This window comes from Bombyx mori, chromosome 12 (assembly GCF_030269925.1).
Source record: "Bombyx mori chromosome 12, ASM3026992v2".
In the NCBI taxonomy this organism is placed as follows: Eukaryota; Metazoa; Arthropoda; class Insecta; order Lepidoptera; family Bombycidae; genus Bombyx; species Bombyx mori.
The window spans coordinates 12391727-12416587 of NC_085118.1; the positions used below are offsets into that span (position 1 = coordinate 12391727).

The following is a 24861-nucleotide window of genomic DNA, read 5'->3' on the forward strand; positions in this document are numbered from 1 at the left end:
AATTGATTAATAAAAAAAGTTTCGTATTTTTTGTGGTTTTTATTTATTTAGTTTCATATAAAATAAATAGACGTTTTACAACAATTAAAATAAAATACTTATCGCAGTAGTGAAATTTAATATTTAAATTAAAGTAATTTCTGTTTTGTGTTCACTTTCACAAAGTTCACTGTTACAATCATTAAAACTTATAAATTTTGAAGAGCTACAAAGTTATATGGCCTCACACATAAATAATGGATAAATTTCGAATTTCAGAATACGATTTATATAATTACAATGTTAATTTTTCAACTAATAAACATATAAAAATAAATTTTACAGAGAAAACATTCATTCAGCATGGTATAAAATTATAACGTTTAATTTCTTAGAAATATGTAAGAAAATATATTGGTGGTCGTTAATAGTGCATTCATAGACTTGTTTGTGATTGTTCATGGTAGAACAAAAAATAATTTATCAGATCGAATCTATTTTTATAATATAAATCGATTTTTTTAACAAATAAGCTATAGTTTCAACACAGTGTGACCGGTTATCTTGAATAGTAATAAATATTTAACACAACAGGGCAATAAAGGGTATGTGGCATTACATAGACTAAATTATTCGAGATAGATGATAAGAAAAAATATAACAGTAGAAGAGTATCTGTATATTATATGATCTACTTATTTTTTCAATGATTATATTAAAAAATTCTCAATTTAATCAATAATTTCTTATTTTAATCAGATTACACGACGTTTACGTCTTCGATAATGGTATTAGCTAAATATTAGCTAAATATAATTAACCAAACGTGAAACGTAAAATTAATTTAATTTAATATTATTTAACGTTATTAATCAATCACTTCAGTAAACATTCATAAATATATAATATCATCACACAACAACCTTATTTTATTTAATACTGCTTCAAATATACAAAAATAACAAATCAACAATATTAACGTTAATTCACTAACACAATTAATCTTTTAAATTCTGCTATATTATAATAATATATAATATATTGTACATAAGTAGTACTACACGTCATACGTCACAGCTAATGTTCTAAATTCGAATCATCTGCCATTTTCTCGGATTACTACTACTACTACTACTACTACTACTACTACTACTACTACAGTTGATATTTAATCTTTACTGTTTCCTTCTATGAGAACCATCACGCCAAACTATAACAATCTACATATATGTACATGCAAATATGCACCGCTTAAAGCTCATAAAACTCACCTCACTCATTCACTCGTGATGCTGTAAGGATTACGTACAAATTGACTACGAGATAAACTGACTAAAAAGGGGTACGCATACAATTTCAAAGTTTTATTTTCAATTGTGATTTTTTTGTCAACGGTACCTACATAAAACATAGATATAATTTAAATTTACTTACTCCGAACATCGGACCTTTATGAAGTCAATAAGAAAATAGTAACGGAGCTATTACTTTTTTTTTAAATAGACTATTATTCGGTTCTATTTTTTTAAATCGCAGAGGTTAAGAACCAACACTGCCTTTTATATTTGTTTTCGGAAGCAGTTCCAGTGCTCCCTGAATAGCAAAATATATGACCGCTTAGATACAGAGCGCACTAAGAAACCTAGACACCCATATTATTTACACTCGAAAAATGATACCATATACGGTATAAGGCAGACGGATTTAAAAAAAAAAACTAATGCTACGAGATGTGTGTAATTTAACTTCTTCAAAGATACGACCGGATTTTATACTAGTCAAATCATAAAACGTATATAGGAAATTCTCAAAAATAATACTGTTAAATTTAAAACACAGTTGCGACAGTCTGCATTTGCACTCGCTCTTTGGATTTCTTGCCGCGGAAGTGTTGTTCGATCTCGGCCAACGACTTGCCTTTGGTCTCCGGGACTAGGAACAGAACGAAGAAGAACGCGATGGCGCAGAAACACGAATACATCCAGAACGTTCCGGCTGATGTCAATACCCTCTGAAAGAACACAGTTATTTTCTTAACTCTGATTACATTGCTTTATGCGATTATTATATTTATTTATTAAATCGTATCAATAAAACGAAATACCATATTTTTTCTTCGCTTCATTAAAATGGATCAAGAATTTACGAAAATTAATTTATAGCAATTTTACAAAATCATTTTAATGTGTACTTTCCAATCTGTCTGTTCAAAATTCTCCCGTTTTAAAACATACTATTATGTTATTATACTTTCAACTTAAAATTGTGCCACACTGTTATGTTATTATATAATACTTTCAACTTGAAATTGTATCAGTATAATTATTACAAATCGATTTACTCTTTTTAATTCGTCATATTGATACAGAAAAACTTAAGAAAGAAATTTGAGTCTTCCTTAAGATAAATAAAATGCCAGCTGCATTTGAAAAAAAAATGTTTCATCTTAGCAAAGGTAAACTCAGCCGATTTTTTTTTCTTTTTTTTTACCCTTGTAGGCAGACGAGCCCTGATGGTGAGTGGTTACCGTCGCCCATGGACTTCAGCAATGCCAGAGACAGAGCCAAGCCGCTGCCTACCGCTGTCCGGTATCTATCCTATACACAATAACATTGTCAACTGTTAAGATAGAACTCACTTCAAGAGCATGATAAGACTTGATGACGGTGAACATGGACAGGAGATTGACGGCGCTGGCCATGGCCGAGAGCTGGGACCTGTGGTGCGCCGGGAACAACTCTCCGAGCAACAGGAACGGGAGACCACCAAATCCTAACGAGAACCCGACCATAAACACCACCAGACTTATTACGGGTAGGTATCTGAAAGTAAAAAATATTGAACATTTAAATATTTTAATTACTTTTTTACAATAATATTTAATACAGTTTTAATTAATAATATATATGATGATCACTAAATAACCTAGCCGTCCATGCGTATTTGGAATAGTCTCATAGGCTACCAATGATTACGTAGGGAGGGAAACCTGACCAAAATGACCAGTAGGTTTAAATGATAGTTTTAATTCTACTTGTAAATAGTTATAACATTACAATGACACACTTACCCCAAGAATGAAGAATTTTCGAACTCAAAATAGAATGCTGCTCCCATAGAGCCCATGGACATCGACATGATTGCCGCAGAGACGAGCAGCAAAGGCCTTCTGCCCGCACGGTCGACTAATAGCGTGCTTACACCGTTACACACCAACTGAACCAAGCCAATGATAATCGTCGCTGTCATTGCATCTAATTTGCTACCTGGGAACAGAGAAGCTCTTTGAGGATAATCATAAAAAAACAAATACTTTTCTCTGCCTAGACGTACTTTATGAGAATACCTATGTACATATGGAAATGCAAAATGTGGGTAGTGAAGAAAATTATCGAAATTACACAAATCGAAAACGATATCTTAAAAAATAATATCCAAATATGAATCATTCCGATCAGCAGTCAGATTATTCAAAATGTTCAGGGACAAAAATGTTTAACGAAATTCATTGATCAAGTAATATTGTTTTAAGATTTAAACGAACTGTTTTTTTATTCATTTGTAAAACCTAAATTAACTGGACTATATCTATTACCATGTCTCACTAAAATTATATCAGGCGCGCTTACATTGATATGCGATTTTAAACTTTAAAATAGAGACGGTAAGCGAATACAAGAGTTGTTTGAAATAGCGAGCTATTTTTATGTTAGACTTTCAATTGATATCCGATTTTAGTCACATCAGGGTATTCTACTTATACCTTCTTAATTAACAATATTTCCTATCTCTATTAAATTATACTGGTTTCCCATCTCTAATACATACTGGTACGGCGAATTGTAAGCTTATATGAATTTATCATCCTACTATATAGTTGTATCCGTCCGCTTCGCCGGGCATTTAAAATTAGCATTATTATTTCTCACCCCCACGAAGAGAAAGAACGGCCCCGCAACTGGTGTAGGGAGTCCAAAACTCATATAAATATCAGCCTATCCATTAAGCGGATGCATGATTCAGTAGTTATAACGAAACATCCGTAAAAACCACTGTAGATTTATATATTACTATAGATTTATTATTGTCTGAAGAGCATTTTTACGTTCCGATCTGAAGAGCGAGTCGGCCCTATTGCAATGCTGTAGATAAATCCAGCTCACATCTCAGGATAGCGCATAGTATTTTTTTTATTGCTTAGATATGTGGACGAGGACTCCTTGGTAACCACTTAACACCCAATATGAAGCCCACCTGGTTTTAAGTGGTTCCTGGAGCCCATAGACATCTACAACGGAAATGCCGCCACCCACCTTGAGATATAAGTTCTAAGCTCTCAGTATAGTTACAACGGCTGCCTCACCGTTCAAATCGAAACGCATTACTGCTTCACGGAAGAACGATGTTATTCCTTCACCGTAGAAGTCAATCGTAAAGATTTCTTAAGTACGTATTTCATTGGAAACATTGGTAGGCGGAATAATCAGATAGTTTATTTTTATTAGTGCAATTTTACTCACCAGCACTTTCGAAGATTTCCACAGTAAAGAAAATGACAGCATCGATACCACTGAATTGTTGGAAGAAGAGCAGTGCAAATCCAATGATGAGTGGTTTAATCACCACTGAAGAGAAGAACACTTTGCGAGTGAACAGACTTGGCTTTTCATTTAGATCTTCAGATTTTCTGGTAATTAAAGCAAAATTCCGCTTAGATAAATAATTTATAAGCACACTGATTGACTCACGATATTTTATTTGGCTGATAGACGAATTAAATATATTTTATTATTTATTCGTATTGAAGCGAGCCGTATTATATTTTATCATTATCTAAATTTTATTTCACCTCTCATCTTCATCATCTATCTTTTTAATCAGCCTTCTCCTGGCCCCTAATTTGATTTCTGGTAAGAGAAAGCTGTATGATGAGTTCATCGTGCAACTTCATTCTGTCGTAAAGCGACCATGCATAGCAGCCAGAATAACTCAATAATACCAAAAATACTTGTTATGGTTAAAATAACTGTAATCTCTATGCAATCCGGTTATCGACGTAATTTCGTGACAGTGTTTTGTGGTGTTTTTTTTTTTGAATGAAGGATTACTGGTAGCCCGGACACATTTGCAGTTTCAACGGGACAGGTGGGCTCAGCCAGGACGGGATAGGATTTGTTAGCAGCTGCCCGAACGCCTCTAAGGAAGACCTACAACTCGAGGACTACTGCTTTGCTTATTAAGTGTGGTGGTACTCTGGTACACTGGAGACACCATGAGCCGTAATCTAAAGTAATAAAAAACTTACTCGGGTGTATCATCTTCAACAGCTGCGGTAGCGCGAGCAGAAAGATGCAGCCACTTGATAGCGGGAGCGGGATCTTGGCCTTGCGCCTCCAGCCATACCGGAGATTCCGGTAGCGAAAATAATGCCAGGAAAAGGGCAACTGAAAGGATCAACAAATATTTATTATTAAAATATGAAGTGGTTACGGTATTTCTACGAAAACAAATGACTACCAAATTAGTACTTTCCGCTAAGGACGTCGATTGATAAGTCCATATTTGGAAGAATGGTGCGCGGAAAAAATGTCCTCTCTTAAAACGCTCATTTATTCTAGTAGATGGTAAAATAGAAAAAAAGAAGACTGATCAACTCTAACACTTCTTCCCTAATTTTCTTATATTTTCAATAAAAGTTTAGAGACTGAAAATTAAGCAAGAAAATGCTCCTTAAGCCGTATAATTGAGAAATAAAATGCAATTACGTTTTTAACATTGTAACAAGGATTAAGATATTTTAATACAATTTCTTAACTCACACTACGCGCACTTGTTATCTTACGATAATACTTAAAGACACGTTACTTAATTTGTAAATTAAAAAGCACTTTTGAACCTAGATCAAAATATCTTACCACAAAAGAACGCTGAGAAGAAAGCTAGATATCTCCAATAAAGCCAGTTTCCAGCAACGTAGGATAGCAAAATGCCCAAAGACATGGATAGGGTCGGTAAAGAACCCAATCGTCCACGGATCTCAGGGTCACAGCATTCGCTCACCTGTAATAAAAAAATAAGCCGTCAGTCAGAAGTATACTCGTGATCCTTCTCACCATTCCCAACGGAATATTCCGTAAATCCAAAACCATATCTATACTAATATACGAGTATAAATCTACAGTGATTTTTACGGATATTCCGTTACAACTACTGAACCATGCATCCGATTTACTTGAAACTTGGTATCCATTTAGAAAACACATGTACTTAATGGATAGGCTAATATTTATATGAGTGTTGGACTCCCTACACCAGTGTTGCGGGGGCGTTAATGATGAGAATCTTTGTGGGGGTGAGAAATAATAATGTTAATTTTAAATGCCCAGCGAAGCGGATGGGTACAGCTAGTATGGATATAAAACATGTTTATGTAACTATACTGACACCTTAGAACTTATATCTCAAGATGGGTAGCGCATTTACGTTGTAGATGTCTATGGGCTCCAGTAACCACTTAATACCAGGTGGGCTGTGAGCTCGTCCACCCATCTAAGCAATAAAAAAATAAAAATAAAAAATCAACAAAATTTATTACTTACATAAACTTGAGCTGGAGCAAGAGCGAAGCCGACGCATAAACCGGAGATCATTCTTCCCAGCAGTATCAAGGGGAAGTATTTGGCCAGACCGAGAATTATCCAGCCCGCAACCCACAGAGGCGCAGTGAGTTGAAGAGTCCGCCGACGACCGAGCCTCTGCATTAAGACTCCTGATAACAAGCTCCCAACAAACGCTCCTAGTGGAGGAATCGCACCTGAAATCAACAATTGCCTGATAAATATACATAACTAGCTGACCGGCAGACTTTGTAGTGCCTCAATCGATAAATAAAAGACCTAAACTTTTGTATAAAATAAACTTAAAACAAACAAAAGGAATCCGTCCGACGGAGAAAAATCGTTATTTTTATTTAATTCTGAACATTTTCATATTTATCTACCATTTAAACCTTCTCTGGACTTCCACAAATAATTCAAGACCAAAATTAGCCAAATCGGTCCAGCCGTTCTCGAGTTTTAGCGAGACTGCCAAACAGTAATTCATTTATATATAGATATACATAATATTGATTACCATCAGGAACTGTTATTTTAATCAAACGACATTATTCCACTCAATAACTCATTCGGTATTTGAAATCCGAAACAAACGGGTATCGAGATGAACAGTAAACGATGTTTTCAAAACATTAAGTCAGCAATGATCGCGTGTATTTTATTATAAGCGATATATTAATTTAATCAATAGCTCTATTCAATAACATTTCGCATTAATTAAAATGCTGAATTAATTTCGACACACGTATCTGTGATCAAAGAAAAATATAATCATAGGTACATAATTAGTTAATTATAATTCGTTCCTTTATATTTCTGATAGCAATAATAAATAATACACACAGAAAAACATTATAAAATCGACATATGGAACGTAAATCGACCGTCAAACTATCGCAAATAATTCGATGAACATGAACTAAAATTTGAACAGCAACTCTAAAATTACGGACTTGTTTGTACACCGTGCTTTCATGGATCGTTCACATTTCGTGGTAACTCAACTGGACAATAGCCTCTAATAAATAATTATTAAAAAATATGGTGTCGTTGACACTGAACACGCTAACGATTGATAAAACACGAGAAATAAGTACAGGCATCGCTAATTCGTTTTTCGCCATCATTAGCATGTACACAAAGTTTTCTTTTGAAGCAAAACACATATTGTTTTTGACGAAAACATCTAAATAATATGCCAGAAAAGGTGCTTATTCGTTCTTTTTGTACCTAGAACTGTTCAAATTTTACCATATTTATGAATGTTCAACTAATCAATAGTCACGTTCACTGCTAGTAGGACCTCTTGTGAGTCCGCGCGGGTAGGTACCACCACCATGCCTATTTCTGCCGTGAAGCAGTAATGCGTTTCGGTTTGAAGGGTGGGGCAGCCGTCGTTAGTTACGACTTGAGATCTTAGAAACTATATCTCAAGGTGGGTGGCACATTTACGTCGTAGATGTCTATGGGCTCCAGTAACCACTTCACACCAGGTGGTCTGTGAGCTCCTCCACACACCCACCCATCTAAGTTATAAAAAAAAAAAAAAGTAATACTTGAGTCATTAACGGCCTAGAATTTCCTAATTTATTTATCACCACAAATGAGCAGAGGGACGCACAGTTTATCTACCGTCAAGGACTTACCGGAGTCCGTAGATAACAATACCGCCAATTACCGTGAGATTTGAGGTTGAATTTAATAATTGTTGTCTCACGCTTGTGAGGGAGAGGAAGGGAATTCGCAAATGCTTCACAGCATCAATAGGCTAGCTTAAAATATACGTCATCAGCTGCGAATTTTATGACGTCACAGACATTCATACGTATTCTATAATCGCTTCGTAGAATTTTACGCAACGAATTTCATTCCTTTCTTGATCTGGTTGATAAGTTTTTGGTCTATGATAAGATATGGCCTACCCGATCACTAATAGCCAAGTCACTGCCTACAGCTGAATCATATCTGCAAACCTCGTTTGAAGAAAGACATGTTATAGAGCTCAAAAAATACCGTAGAGGGAAATTCATCCTAAAGCCCTATAGTATGTGGTAAAAAGGTCTCTGAAAACGCACAATAAACAAATCAAATTAATTACCGATCCATGATTTCTGCTCGCTACTCTGTATGATGTGTGAGTCCTCGCTTTCTATTGAGGGTATGGCTGATGCAGAGTATCCTCGCACCAGGCCGATTATAAGGAAAGATAGTGACGCACCCAAAGTCAGCCATAGCTGGAACAAAATGTATATTTTGAATGTCACAATTACAAATTAACGTTTCAAAAATTCACGCTGCGTCTCGTGGTAAGATTTTATTTTATTCAGGAGGAAATCGTCGGCGCCGCCTTGTCACATAGCAACAGGCACCGTGATGCCATGACCACCAAACCTCGATGGGCTGACGGGCTTTCTGAAGCCCGCCCAGAAACCGCCTCCAGCATGTACTCCGACATACTCCGCGCTGGTTCATAACCTACATGGGACGGAGAGTGCATCATACGTCACCCAGCCTGTCCCCAAGCCCGCAGGCAAAGCTTAACTGAATTCAAAATAGATCATGATTTACATAAAAAATCAGAATTATTAACTTAGGTTTCAAGTCTTAATTCAGTGCGCTTGATTTGCGCGAGGTATACGAATGATCACGCAAATTGACAATTGAACCAAGTTTCTTTTATTAAACGGCGGCGGCACTATCATCCCGCTTGGGTATTTACTATCATCCTATTTCTGTCGTGAAGCAGCCATGCGCCCCTATACAGTAAGCTTGAGACATCGACCCCATAGCTTAAGGTCGACGACAACACTCAAGTTTTGGCTCGTTTGACAATCGTTTGAAAAAATAATTAGAATTTTTTTGTGCTATATATACACAATAAGCAGACGCTGCCATTCCTTAACCTTTGCTCTGTTTCGTTAAATATTTACATTGTTTTGAAATTGAAATGAAACGCAAGATCTCGGGCGAATGAAAACAATACTGAATGAATAAATGAAATCAAAACATAGCGCGAACCGAGACTTCGAGGCGAACAAATTTCACAAGCCATAAGACTAGTGTGAAAAAGGTGCAAAAACATCATTCTAGATGTACCAAGGTACGATCTATGGAAATATGGTAAAGTCCCTTCAAATGAACAAGTTTCATAATCAAGAACGGTTTTTACCAACGGAACTCATTCGAACGTTTCTGACTTCATAAGACTGAAAACAGAATAACGCCCGCGTTATTGATCTTCATGGGAAATTGTAGAGAACGACATGATCTAAAATACATGATTGTTTAGAGACCCTAAACCATTCCAGAAGATTGGCTGTACTGAATTTTCGCATGGAAAAAGTGCATTTTTCTGCCGGTACCTAGCCATAATGTTTAAACATTGAATTAAAGACAATGGACATCGCTTTGCGTGAACTCCGTATTTAAAAAAATCTAAATTATAATATTATATTTACTAGCGAAGACTACACTGAAAGATCTTTCATATGATATTATAAAACATATTTCAAAGAATATTAGAAAAAATCTTACTCATTACAAACATTCATAATACTTTTCAAAGAAGTGCAACTGTCATACAATCAAATCCTATTATAATATCAGTTCAAGGACATTTCCTAGGTTCAAATACCAATTTGCTTGATGGCTTATCTAATGACTACGAAAATGATTATCTATTTAACAATCACGAGATCATGCACATAAAAATGAATGCCAATCGTGCGAAATATTCCAATTTTCTCGTAAGTGGTACAGAAATAGCTATGAATTCATATTGTCGAGGACTATTGTTAAAAAGTCAATTTAGTTGTCGTATCCTGTAAGACGGAGCATATGATAGCTGTCTTCCGTTGAGATATCAAGGTGTACACGCTGTGGGCGACAGTCAAATGACACATCAAATTCAATATTTTTAAATCAATTGAATGGAATTCGTAAGCGGTGCCTGCTAATAACAAAGAAACTGATCTAGAAAACTACTAGTTAACAAAGTCTTATCAAAATGTTTTCTTAACTATTCAAATCAATGTCTATTTAAATCAAAAATACAATATTGTTAATATTACTTATGACCGTAATTGCATCTCCAATCAACGCTCATAATATGTATAAATGTGAAACTAAGTGTGTTTGTTCCGCTTCTTACATCTTAACCATTGACATGAAATTTTACAAAAACAATGAACAGAATTGAACAGATTTGCAGTAGGCAGCGGCTTGGATCTGCTCCTAGCATTGCTGAAGTCCATGGGCGACGGTAACCACTCACCATCAGGTGGCCGTACGCTCGTCTGCCTACAAAGGCAATAAAAAAAAAAGTACAGCTAAAATACTTATCCTTATCCTTAAAATATTTATCCTTAGTATTATCTCCAGCGACACTGTATGTAAAAGACAGTCGGTATATAAGACTATGCCTCAAAATTAATTCAAACTAACCGTTAGTGGATTTAAGACGTCTCTCATCGGAGAATATCTGATCTCAGATATTCATGAAGACTCAAATCTAATGTCTTCATGAGTACGCTCATAAATACTCAGAATTAGCGTACCTTTTTTAATATCATAACATTCATAACAGACATTGTTATGTTTTGTGTTATGTTTCGTTATTACATTATTACAGTTTGACAATGATATTCACCATTTTTTTATTCTGATTTCCCTAATCTTACTTGACTTGTGTTTACTTTCCCTGAAAATTGAATGTTTGAATGACATTAGCAAATTTTCATAAGCGAAATCGGTGATCTGCCGTTATAGCGAAAGTACCCAAGTAATTATCCTATAAATGAATTTTGCAACAGATTTGTGTCGATTTAAAAGTCAGACAATACGCTTCCAGGTGTATTATATAGTATGTTAAACATTTATGAATGCATGACTAATCGTTCCGACAACTATTAAAAATAATAATGGATGATTTGTTAAGACTAGAATATGTGCGACGAAGTTTTTTACAATATCTTTTTCAATTGAAAACGTTTTGTATCATGAACAAACAGTATTATACAAAAAATTAAACGTGGCCCGTTTTAGTTTTGCCTCATTGCTTTACATTATCCAGTCGATTAACATATCTTAAACTAATTTTGTATTTATTTATTACTAGCGGAATATATTAAGTCTAGATATAGATTGGGTAGACGGGCTAAAGAACTCTCGGCCAGGCTGGTTTTAAGTGTTTACCGGAACCATCGGCATGACAAAGTGAATTTTAGGTATCCTTACTTGAAATGTGAGGTCTACATATGGCACTATGGAACCTATTATAGATATATCTACTGAGGCTAAATCAACGGCTGCACCTAAACCTTCCAGTACCTGCCCATGCGAGATTTCTTAATACACCATACCATACTATAATATACTATAATATACATACCATACCATAATATATATATTCTAATTCATTCAAGGTTGATTAACTTTCTTTTTTCTAAGCCAAATCAACAATATGAACATATTTTATCTACAAAGAGAGAGAGAAAAACATTGAAAACAGTCCACAGGCAGGTCTAATTTGTACAATAGGTCTTATCGCTAAAGGCGATCTTTTTCAGACAATCGTTTTCGTATAGGGAAATTCTGAAAATTATATCGCAGGTATGTTTGAACGTACCATTTCAACAATTTCAAAGTGATTTATAAAATAACCAAACCTTAAAGGACCTTAAAGAAATATAAATACATATTTAAAATAAATTAATAACTACACTATTTATGAAGACATATTTTCTGAAAATTTTATTAATATGATTTAATATTTTATATTACATACACGAGTGGTCTATAAATAGTATAAAGATAATCGCTTTAAATTTAAGCAAAGTATTTCCTAAAAATTCGCCGTAAACATAACGACTGCAATGTTGTTAGCCTCAATGCTCCATTAAAACAAACTAAGTCAGTGAGAATCATCTGGGCGACCTTTGCAACTTGATCCAATGGCACCGCAAAATAAGTGGGCACTTTGAGAAAAAAATGTAATTACAACGTTTATGGCAAGCCCGCTGTATGCACGGAATACAAACGGTTTTCCTCGATAGGGAATCTCGGATTTCCTGTAACTTTACTAAAACTAGAGGTCCCGCAGTAGTCGAAATTCGACTATAATTAATTGGAATTGTAAGTTTGTACACTATTATGATTGTATTTTATACTACATTATAAAAAATATTAACAAAGACAAACAATATTTAATCTATTCTCAATTTGACAACAGACGTCAAGAACAAAAGTTTGACAATAAATAAATAGTATGCATGCGTGTGTGCGTTAAATACATGGTATGTAGTTGTGTAATGTTTTCTTTATTGATTTAATGTATCTTTTATGCATTATTTAAAAAAAATATTAGCATTGTGCACTTCTTCTCTATATTCTCTATAAGTGTGGAAAGTTTCATACTCCTCCGTCCGCGCAATTTTCGTAAAAAGGGATACAAAGTTTTTGCTTCACGTATTAATATATAGATGTTTCAAGGGATACTAAATGTCGTATATCTCCTATCTAATGTTAATACTTCCTTATTACAGATCTGCATAGAGTCCATTATTGTCAATTCCTTTGAGTAGAGCCTTGATTTTTTTTGTCTGTGGCGTCGATTTGTAAGCAATCGTACTATAGCCCATCTGTCAAGTGGTTACATGGGCCTATAGACCTCTTGTGAGTCCGCGCGGGTAGGTACCACCACCCTGCCTATTTTTGCCGTGAACCAGTAATGCGTTTAATTTTGAAGGGCGGGGCAGCCGTTGTAACTATACTGAGACCTTAGAGCTGATATCTCAAGGTGGGTGGCGCATTTACGTCGTAGATGTCTATGGGCTCCAATAACCACTTAGCACCAGGTGGGCTGTGAGCTCGTCCACCCATCTAAGCAATAAAAATAAAAACATCGTATATAAATGCTACTAGGAATTCCACTAGCTTTGGGATGTGAGGGGAAAATTCATCCGATTGCAATTAACGCGGAGATCTGTTCTCCCCATTACCGAACAGGAGATATTTGGAGTACTGATTTGAAAAAAAATGTCTTAGTAAAATGGAATTTAAAAAAAAATTATTAAGTTTCATGGTTACCTTAGCGCATGAACAGTATAAAAATTCAGTAATGCGACATTCGCAAAACAATTTTACCTTATAAACATTGAAAATTGAATCGTCACGACAGCTGCCATTTTAGATAAGCAAAGATACATAGTACCGCCGGCCTTGTCGTAAGGTTAAACTACAGAAATCTAAACGATATATTATAGCAACATTTATATGGCTCTGTCGAAATTGCCGTAATTTTAGGCCGTACCTTTTGATTATCGTGTATCGTCCGAAAACAATCAAATTAATAAATAGGAAATAATAAGATATTGTTTCTTATTAACGAAATCCGACTTCAATGGTATTATAGCCTAATATAATGTGTTGTAATTGCCAGAAACTTTAACGGAAGTGCCACAACCAACTATGCTAAGTCAGATAAACTACGTCCGCAATTGAAAGCAAAAACAAATTATTTATTTATTAACATTTCGTGTATTTATAAGGTATTCTATATTACTCAACCAAAGGTAGTGCAGAGTAAATAATGTAATGTGCAATTAAATATACCAACAAATATATGTACAAAAAATAAATACATACTATACTAATACTTGTAGAGAAATCTCTGGGCTCACACTGATAGACACCTACTACCTGTCTCTGTTATGAAGCAACCATGGTTTTCGATCCGAAAGCTGGGATATATATAATTTAAATATGAAAATTGAAATTTCGACCTTGTGTCTCATGGTCGGTGTCGGCAATCCCGTTGCGATGTCTATGGACCGCTGGTATCTATTTAAATGTAATAAATGTAAATAATCAAATCAACAGACATTCATTTTATATATTAGGTTATGTTAACAAGATAAAAATTGAAAATATAATTTTTGTCGTTTGTTTTTTATTTATTTATTTCAGAAACGGGTGAACGGATGAGGTCAGTTTCCGAATCCCACCGCACGCACACCTTGGGACATGAGTTCTAAATCTCAATTGTATAACTTTACAGTACAATGGCCCACCTATAAAACCGGAAAGTACTATGGTTTCGCGGTATAAATATGCGTAAATAGGCAGTGTGGTGGTATGTACCCGTGCGGGCTCAGAAGACGTCCTACTACCAGTACTTGCGCAATTTTTTTACACTTTTTACTTTTCTATTATTACACTTTTTTTATTACACTTTTCTCTTTGTATGAACAACGTGGAAGTATTTTTTATTGCTTAAATGAGTAGACCAATTCACGGCCCAACTGATGGTAAATAGTTACTGGAGTTCTTAGACATCACAACGTAAAGTTTTTCATGAAAATGTGTTTAATTGATTTTTTCCTACTTATTCACCGGAAGCCTCTTAGGCTACCGACGAATAAGTAGATAGATCCAGCTTCTCGCGAACTGGTAGGGGAGCTCACGGGCTCACCTGCGAGAATTTCCTAACAAACCGAAACGCATTACTGCTTCAAGGCAGAAATAGGCGGGGTGGTGGTACCTACCCGTGCGGACTCACAAGAGGTCCTACCACCAGTAATAGATCACATCGCCGGGTAATGTTTTAGTCCACCGACGCTACAAAAACAACAATTACCATCACTTTGTTATATATAATAATACATAATTATTAGTTTACAAATCATATATTTCGTTCCTAGTACCTAAATTTTGCTTTCTATTGTATCTGTACTGTTTATCTGTTTTATTATTATTGTATCGATATTAAAAATTGGGTGACAGACGCAAAAATATATGCATCAAGGCCAAAAGATCGTAGTCTGTGCAGCTATCACTCAAAAGATAGCGATATGAGACACAAGACATCTCGTACTACGATTACTACACTACTTCCATATCACTTTCCGTAATAGTAGTATTGAGAAATTTGTTGAATTGAGAAGTTTTTTGTAACTAGTTTCAATCATGAGAAGGTACGGGTTGGCGAGTAAATTAACCCACAAAGACAGCTCGCTGAGTTTTTCACCGAATCCTCTCAGTGGGTCGCGTTTCCGATCCGGTGGTAGATTCTGCGAAGCACTGCTCTGCTAGGGCTAGTGTTAGCAACGTCTTAAGGGTAGAGCCCCGTGAGCTCACCTACTCGTTCGCGACCAGCTTAGGTAGAAAAAAGAAGAAGGTACTGGTGCGCCGCTTCTAAACACTATCGTGCCAATTTCTGCCGCGAATCAATCATAATTCATGGTTTAAAGATTAGAATTAAAATTATGGAATGGCGACTATGACCTCTAGTTTTTGTTGCATAGACAGGTAAACGAGCTCGCGGCTTAACTGGTGTTACGTGGTTACCTGAGCTCAAGGACATAACAATGTGAATCACGCCCCCCTTACCTTCAGTCAATTGAGGATTATATCTCAATCGTGTGGTAGTTATGCAAATAATTTTTTTGGTAGTTTCATTGTTATTATACGATGTTATTCCTTCATCGTGGAAATCACTGGTGAGCGTGATTTCTTTGTTTCATTAAAAAAATTGGTAGCTACCTGCGGGATTCGAACTTTGGCACAGTGACTTCGCTCGATACGCACACCCCACGCGTCTTATCCATGAGGCCACAACAAGTTCAAAGGCTTCGAAATCGTAAGTGAGAGTGAATAAGTCAGAGTAAGAGTAAAGACTAACATCGAGTCTTCGAGAGTTTTCGTGTGGTGTGCAGAACTTATAAAAATATATCGTACTATTTTTTGAAGCAATTAAAAAAGTAAAAGTTTAATCGAAAAATTGCTTGTTTTTTTCTGCTTGTGTATTTTTCTTCCGTAAAATGTTTTTTAGCCTCGCAATGGACAAATTTGTATATTAATATATTTTTTTTACTACTTTATAATACGAAAATTAATAAAAAAATTAGAATCAAATGAAATTCACAATGAACCAATTAATTCAATGAAGAAATGAAATCAATTAAATTCAATTCTGATCTTTAAAACTATACTACTTTGAAATTTTATTAAAACTTTTCGACTAATAAGTAGACAGGATATAAAACTGTCGTAAATTGAATTTTATGTAAAGATTAGTCACCATTAAATATTTATCTCTTGAAGAAATTTAATACAATACAAAAAAAAAATACCTAAGACAAAACATCAAAACTACTATGAATATTTCTACGGCCAGTCTTTAAACCATAAAGAGGATTCAAATATTCGAAACCGCTTAATTCAGTGCGACCTCGTTAGTCCATGTGCGTCACTAAAAACCATAAAAGTTTTTAATAAAATAACAAAACGTCCGTCGACTGCTTTTGCCAACGAAACGATCGTCACTTTTTTTTAATTATCTCTTTTCCTCGTCTAGAAACACGTTTTTTAAAGGCACGTTTATAAGACAAACGCAATTCTGCGGCTGGTTTGCTAATTAAATTAAATAAAAAATATATTCAAAAAAAGCAGATTAAAGTCGTAACCGACGGACGCAATTTGATGAATTTATTTAGTCCTATCTCTATTCAATGGAGGAAAATAATAGAGGTTTTACACTGATCATGTGTTATTTTATATGTATGTAGTTACACACATTCACACTCATTGATATTTACCTAATATTATACATTATACGACTTTTTATCTTGTGTAGAAATGTTCAACTTTAAAATTACACAAAAAATTCTGGATAACTTTCGAACGGAAATGTCACTTTATTTATTTATTTTACTGATTTAGTACGTTTTCCTCCTTCGAGAACACGCTTTTTAAATTTAAGATTGTTGCTACTCGAAATAACAATATTGACCTCAACGTTGTTTCAAGTAATTCAATGACAATTGTTACTTAAAAAGATTAAAGCCACGGAAGTAGGTGTATTCGTGAAGTAGCTGCCCTTGAGCTGTTAGGTCTCCATTGGAGGCACTCGAGCAGCTGTTAGCAAATCCTACCCCTCCAGGCTGAAACCCGTGCTCGCCTGCCCTGGTGAAACTGGAAAGGCCTAAGGGCTACAGGCAATGCTTCCTTCATTAAAAAAAATACACCCTAACCGATGGTGGTATGGAGGAATTTAGTTTCGGAAACAAAGATCCAGTTGGAGTCACTGATCTAGAAGATTAGTTAAAGGACGCGTAGAATGTAGTCTTGAGTCCAGTAACCACTTAACACCAGGTGAGCTGTGAGCTTGTCCACCTATCTAAGCAATAAAAAAAGTCTACGCGTCTACGTGTACGTACGTAAATAGTCTACGCGCTATGTTGCTGTTTCACGAAATTTAAACTGGCTAGACATCAAATAATTCTACACAGTAAATGAATAATAGATTCCGTTCACATTAAATTAGTAGTTGGTCAGCAGCTTTGGTCTTGCTACAATTTACTTACCAATTTGAAGTCGTCGTGGCCTAAAGGATAAGACGTCCGGTGCATTTGTTGTTGCGATACACCGGTGTTCGAATCCCGCAGGCGGGTACCAATTTTTCTAATGAAATACGTGCTTAACAAATGTTCACGATTGACTTCCACGGTGAAGGAATAACATCGTGTAATAAAAATCAATCACTGGTGGTAGGACCTCTTGTGAGTCTGCACGGGTAGGTACCACCGCCCTGCCTATTTCTGCCGTGAAGCAGTAATGCGTTTCGGTTTGAAGGATGAGGTAGCCGTTGTAACTATACTGAGACCTTAGAACGTATATCTCAAGGTGGGTGGCGCATTTACGTTGTAGATGTCTATGGGCTCCAGTAACCACTTAACACCAGGTGGGCTGTGAGCTCGTCCACCCATCGAAGCAATAAAAAAAAATAAAAAAAAGAAATTTGATCGGTAGAGATCAATTTTAAATTCTATGACAAGTTTCACGTCTACACTGAAGATCATTGAGGCTTTTGAGGAACCATTTTATTATATTAATTTCAATTCAGATTTATTGTTATTTATCACTAAGCCAACCATATATAATTTGTTATCCGGTTCAAGGTTAATCTATGAACGCATCGCATAACTTCATTTGATTCAAGAAGACACTCCAGATGATATAATAGATCCACTTTCACCTATCAATAACGTTATCAAAACTTGAAAGATAACGAACACTACAATGTTATCGGTTTTTTTTTTAATATGACCGTCTGGATTTAGATAAATGTTGATTTTTAACATAATGAACTTACTGGACTTTTTGGTCAGCAAGTAGATTATTTTTATCTCAACACAACTGGCATTTTAAGACGTCTTAGAGTAGGCATTGCGATATCACGTATCACGAAATAAGCAGAATTGTGATACTATCTAATATATCTATGCATAGAAATAAAATTGGTGTGTCTGTTTCTAATATTGAAATAGCCGCTTTTTACTACATGCATATAAATAAATATACGGTACAACACCAAAATAACATTTTTTACTATTTATGTCTGTCTGTTCATTCCGGCTAATCTCCGGAACGGCTGGACCGATTTTGATGAGACTTTCACTGATAGGTGATGATATAAGCAGTAACTTAGGCTACTTTTTTTAGACTAGCTTCGCCCAACGGTTACACCCGCGATACGACAATAAAAGTAACATCGCGGGACTCAGATATCAATAATAAAATTTAATGTTTCCGAAGCGAAGCGAAGGCGGGTCGCTAGTACACATATATGATGATATGATGACTACCCAAGTGAATTCGAAATTTAAAAAACGCTCTACCCGCGCTTCATATTAAGAATTAAGTAGATATCAGAGCATAGCTAATTGTGCGCATAAAAAAAAAAAAAAAAAAAAAAAAAAAAACACAACAGGTGAAACGAGTATAAGGAAATGAAAACATTGTTCTATCAACGATGACTGAATTTGTATGTCAATTAGGCTTACTACAATGCCTCATGAAGTCAAGAGAATGTCATCAATTTAATTATATAAAATATTATATTTCAAACGACTGAAGTTTTTTTTTCTTTTTATATTCACGTAAATTGTTTTTTTTTTTAATGATCGTAATAAACGCCATTTTTTTTTTCATTTTTAATTTTCATCGAACTTCCGGTTCCTGACCGGTTTCATTTTTTTTATTTTAAATTAAATTTTGGCATTAGATATGTATCTTAAGACCCACCCATGAGGTTGAAGTTTGAATTGTAAACAGCGATCGAAATATTTGTAGAATAATATGATAATATAATGCTGCCACTCCTACTCCGATGCCTCTATAAGTCGTTTTATACAAAACCAAAAGAAGAAATCGCGGTTGGATTCTAAGTTACAATACGACGCGAATGTTATTTCATAATGTTACAATGCGAAGAAAAGGGACAAACTATCATTGGCGGCGGTTACAGCAAAGTTTATTAGAGAACGAAGGAGACTATGGAGAGAATATAAAGCGGTAGGCAGCGGCTGGGCTTTGCCCCTAGCATTGCTGAAGTCCATGGGCGACGGTAACTACTCACTATCAGGTGGGCCGTATGATCGTCTACATACAAGGGCCATAAAAAAAAAGTAAACTAATAAGAAACGAATTAATCTTCCCTAAGCACGTGACTTTGGAATCTGAAAGATATCTGGCTTGTTATTTAAAATCATGTTAAACCTGTTGTCAAAGTTTGACAGTCTGTGAAGAATACATTTGACACTAATAGTATGTGAACGTCGAATTGTCAGCTCATATGCCAAAGCAGACTTCAAAAACCATACAATAGAATAAATTCATTTCACAAAGTATATGGGTTTGTAAGATCTCGTGTCTTTCTCGTTATAAATAAAAACAATCGAGTCTATTTTAATAATCTATCTGTGTTAGGTTGTGGATTTGGTAATGAAGACACCATGTCTTTTTTTTTCTTTTTTTTCCTATCTATGCTGATAACCTTGAGAGGCTATGTCAGCGTAACCGGGCGAGTAGGTGAGCTCACGGGGCTCAATCCGGGAGTGTTGCTAACTCTGGCCCTAGCAAGAGCAGTGCTTCACAGAATCTACCACCGGATCGGAAACGCGACCCACTGAGAAGATCCGGCGAAAAACTCAGTGAGCTCCATGTCGTAGTCTCCCTGTTTCTATGTGGAATGTTTTAAATTTCTTAGTGGGAGTAGTTGTGAAAATAAAAAAAATGTTGCGCACGTGTGACGTCATCGCCACGTCGGTACGGTAACTTTCGAAAAAACAAGATATTCCTACTACTCTTTAAACTCTACAACTCAATTCTCCATAATATCATATTATAACTTATTTCAATGGTTCAATATGACGTCACATTATGATAATTAATATAACTTAATGATCATTAAAATTTGAATGTTAAGCCCACACTTTTAACTAAAAATAATCGACACAGTCAAACTTGTATAAATTTTATAGCAAGTACCCAAGCGATATATAGAAAACGAACTTTCAAAACTTAAAAAGAAAACAAGTTAAATTATCCTATTTCTTTTTTTTATTGCTTAGACGGATGGACGAGCTCACAGCCCACCTGATGTTAAGTGGTTAGTGGAACCCATAGACATCTACAACGTAAATGCGCCACCCACCTCGAGATATAAGTTTTAAGGTCTCAGTATAGTTACAACGGCTACCCCACCCTTCGAACCGAAACGCATTACTGCTTCACGTCAGAAATCCTAATCCTAATTAATCCTTTTATTCCTATTATTTATATAATTCACACCCATCAATATAACATTTCACATCCAACCTATTCACAGTCACCTACAGCTACGCTAAGCAATAGTTGCAACACTGTAGGTCACAATGATAGACGTCACTATGGTAACCTTCATAATGGCAGCCATTGCCACGGTTATCGTATTAAAAGTATACATACTTAATATATTATTTTGTTAAAGGATACCTGTTCATTAAATTTTACTTTGTCATATTACGAGTATATTAGATTATAACAAAACGCACTGACGTCTTCCCTAAATATTATGATCTTCCTCAAACGTTACGTTATCAGTTAAACGCAATCTCTGAAAAATCTTAATCAATCATCGAAATTCAGTCATTTTTTTATCGTTCACTATATTTTTTTTATTCTACTGATTACTATCAAATTTTAAAAATCTTCTGGGTGCTGAAAGTGTCGACAAAGACAAAGATTTATAAGCGATTTATGTCTTTTCCTGATTTCTTCTTTACCATAATAATTTGCGCTACATTTCGAGAAAAAAATTTAATCGTCCAAACACGTTATTAAAGATCCAGAAGCCGTTATCACAGCATAAATATCATCGCCCGCCGTAACACCTACACTCAGCCAAACTTACACTGGAAAAATATTAACCTACCCTTCAAAACAGTACGCAGTATAAAAAAATGTAATTATCACTTACGTATATTATATATAATGCATGGTGTCTTTGAATTGTTCCCGACGATAATACAGTTGCATTAAAAATATACTGATACTTGGGGTCAATGGAACGCGGGAAGCGTTCGCTGCCTTTGCGTTACATGGCGTGTTTACGAAATATACACGTAGTGAAATCACAAGTAAATACTTCCAAAAATAAATCCAAGAGTAGTAATTTTTGTTACAATTACATAAATTATCTCTTTCTGCTTATTACAATTGATTCTTGTTTCGTAACTAACATTATCTTTGTAAACACAATACCGCGCGTCATAAATTATAATAGTGCTGCAAACTACATACACTTATTTTCAGGAAATTAATAGTGTTAATTCGCAATTTGACATGTTTTTGAGACGTGACATTGCAAGTTCGTCTTATCAATAACGACATTATATACTTTAAATTGTACAAAAACGCACTTGTACGTAAAACAAAAGTATGGTTACGCAAAATGTCACTTCAGTTGCGTTAAGGTTTTGGAACAAAGTTCCTTATGGGACAATGCGGAGGGGTGCTCTAACAGTGAAAAAACGTCCGTAACGTAAGATTTTTATTATTTATGTATAGTCTTAATATAATGGCTAGATAGTGTCTAATGTATAGTCTACGTGATGACGGTTATTATTATTCATATAAATAGCTGTTTCTTTGTATATTATTAATCATTATAAATCATTGTGAATAAAATAAAGTTGATAACTTTGTAAAGTAGTTTTTTTATCAATAAAAAAATCATAAAAAAAAAATGTATACCCGAATAATTATTTTCTTTATACCTCGACTAAAACTTAAAATTAATATTTTTATAATAAGGAACTTCGTTCCTATCCGGTGTCCCACGACACCACACATTATTTTATTTAAAGTTTTTGGTCCATGGTGACGGAGATTTCATTAGCAACAAGCAGGCAATTAAGAGACTCAAAAACCATATCAAATTTGTCATCGAAACGTTTGTATGAAGTTGGAAACCTTAGTGAGTTTGATGTTGTAACGTCGCATTCTACAGAATACCATTTACTTCCCCTAATATATAAAGAAAGGTCCTTTTGGATTTTATTAAAATTCGTCATCGTTCGTGACAAAGAAAACTGTGAATTATTCTGAAACTTCGAAAATATAATAATATAATAATGATTAAAAACGCGAGATTAAAACCGTAAAAATAGCTTTAAATATGTCTACGATTCACGTAAACTGAAGAAAATTCCTTTGGATATTTGTAGTATTCGTATTTCATTAAAGTTTTTTGTTAGTTGTATCAAATACAAAATTAGCTATATATTTATTATTTGTATAAAAACATCGTAATTCGAGGGTGGTTATTTCAGTTTTGAAACGCGACATTTATCTTTGTAATTTAAGGTCCGTTTTATTTGGTAATAGGATCAACAAATCGATGTTTTTAATTGAACTTCAATTAAGTTTATCCCATTCAAATAGATGAAGCAGTTTTTTTGCTATGATATTTTTGCCAAATTTTTAATTTTAAATGGCTCTCTTGTAAAGTTGCAAAAATTTCGCTTAAACCAAATAGGCTTTCACCCCTTCATTTGTATTATATATTTATGTATGTGTAAGAAGGTTTACGACCACAGCATTTCTGGCTTGTACAAGTCGTTGCAACGCAGCAAAAAAATGTTAGCCCTACCATGGCTATGAGACTGATGATATTATATATTTATATATTAGTTTCTATATATTTATTTATATATTTTTTGTTACTTAGAAGATTGATCGGGCTCACGGCCCACCTGGTGTAAGTGGTTACTGGAGCCCGTGCCGGAGCCCATGGACACAAAAACGCCACTTTGAGATATGAACTCTAACGATAAGTAATTTATGATGGCTATTCCCACCCCGTTCAAAGCACAACACGTTTTTTTTTTTAATTAAAGGATTACTGGTGGCCTTGAGGCTTTTCCGGTTTCACCAGGACAGGTGGGCGGGAAAAGGCTCAGCAAGGAGGGGTGGGATTTGTTAACAGCTGCCCAAGCGCCTCCAAAGGAGACCTAACAACTCAAGCGCAGTTGCTTCGCGAATGAATCTACTACCGAATCGGAATCGCGACCCGCTGAGAAGATCCGGCGAGAATCCGCCGGCAGAGCGGTGGTCCCTATGCGGGTTCACAAGACGCTCTACATACCAGTAAATATGCAAATCGAAATTTTTGCAAGTTTGGTTTTGATTTCACCACATTAGTCCTTAGTGAAAGTCGTTCGATATGTACATGCATCGATTAGGAACTTAAATAGAAAAAAATGTTGTGCTTGTCTGCGGGATTTGACCACCGGCACTGTCACATAGCTCCTACGCGAGTATATCGGGTGTTTTATACTCCAGGCCAAAACAGCTTAAAACATTTTACTGAAAGTAAGTTTTACTTCGCATTTAGTATAAATTTATTTAATAGAGCCTTTGTGACCCTATACTGATTAATCAATAAGTTAAATTCAGTTAAGTGACCAGCATCAGTAGCTAATATCGTTATCTATTTTGAAATAACTCCTGATGACCCATGATGAAAAACCTTTCGAAGATTGTTTTTGAAATTGATTTTAAAAAAAAAACTCACATAAAACAAAACTAACCTGTTTCAGTAAAGCCGGTGGCAATTTCATGATGACAATGTGAATATTGCAAATTTATTTGCAGTACTGATCTATAAGTGTCACTTAGTACTTTACGCGTTCAACAATCACGCTATATTAAATAATATTATCTTCTGTGCGACCGTTCGTACTGGCCGCCGAGACTGACTGCCTCACGATCAGCTCCCAAACATCTGTTTTGAGGAAGATATTTGTTATTGAGTGATGGTAGCGAGGCATTGTCAGCGCAGTCATGTGAGCTAAGCCTATACCGGGCTAGCGCACTAGGAGACGATAACTCGATAATGAATAACGCTCGCAGATTAACTGTGTCAACAAACATTGCTTTGTAG

The 24861-nt window shown here is 35.1% G+C and overlaps 1 protein-coding gene across 1 annotated transcript; it reads right to left on the bottom strand.

The window, feature by feature from the left end:
* Positions 1–24: 24 nt before the first annotated feature.
* On the bottom strand, positions 25–24834 carry LOC101744753 (facilitated trehalose transporter Tret1). Its single transcript, XM_004926494.5, has 9 exons — positions 24509–24834; positions 8695–8830; positions 6579–6793; positions 5895–6039; positions 5285–5423; positions 4500–4666; positions 3050–3245; positions 2618–2801; positions 25–1990 (listed from the first exon to the last, which is right to left on the bottom strand). The coding sequence occupies exons 1-9, from the start codon at positions 24536–24538 to the stop codon at positions 1808–1810; spliced, it is 1395 nt and encodes a 464-aa protein (XP_004926551.1). The 5' UTR covers positions 24539–24834; the 3' UTR covers positions 25–1807.
* Positions 24835–24861: the final 27 nt, after the last annotated feature.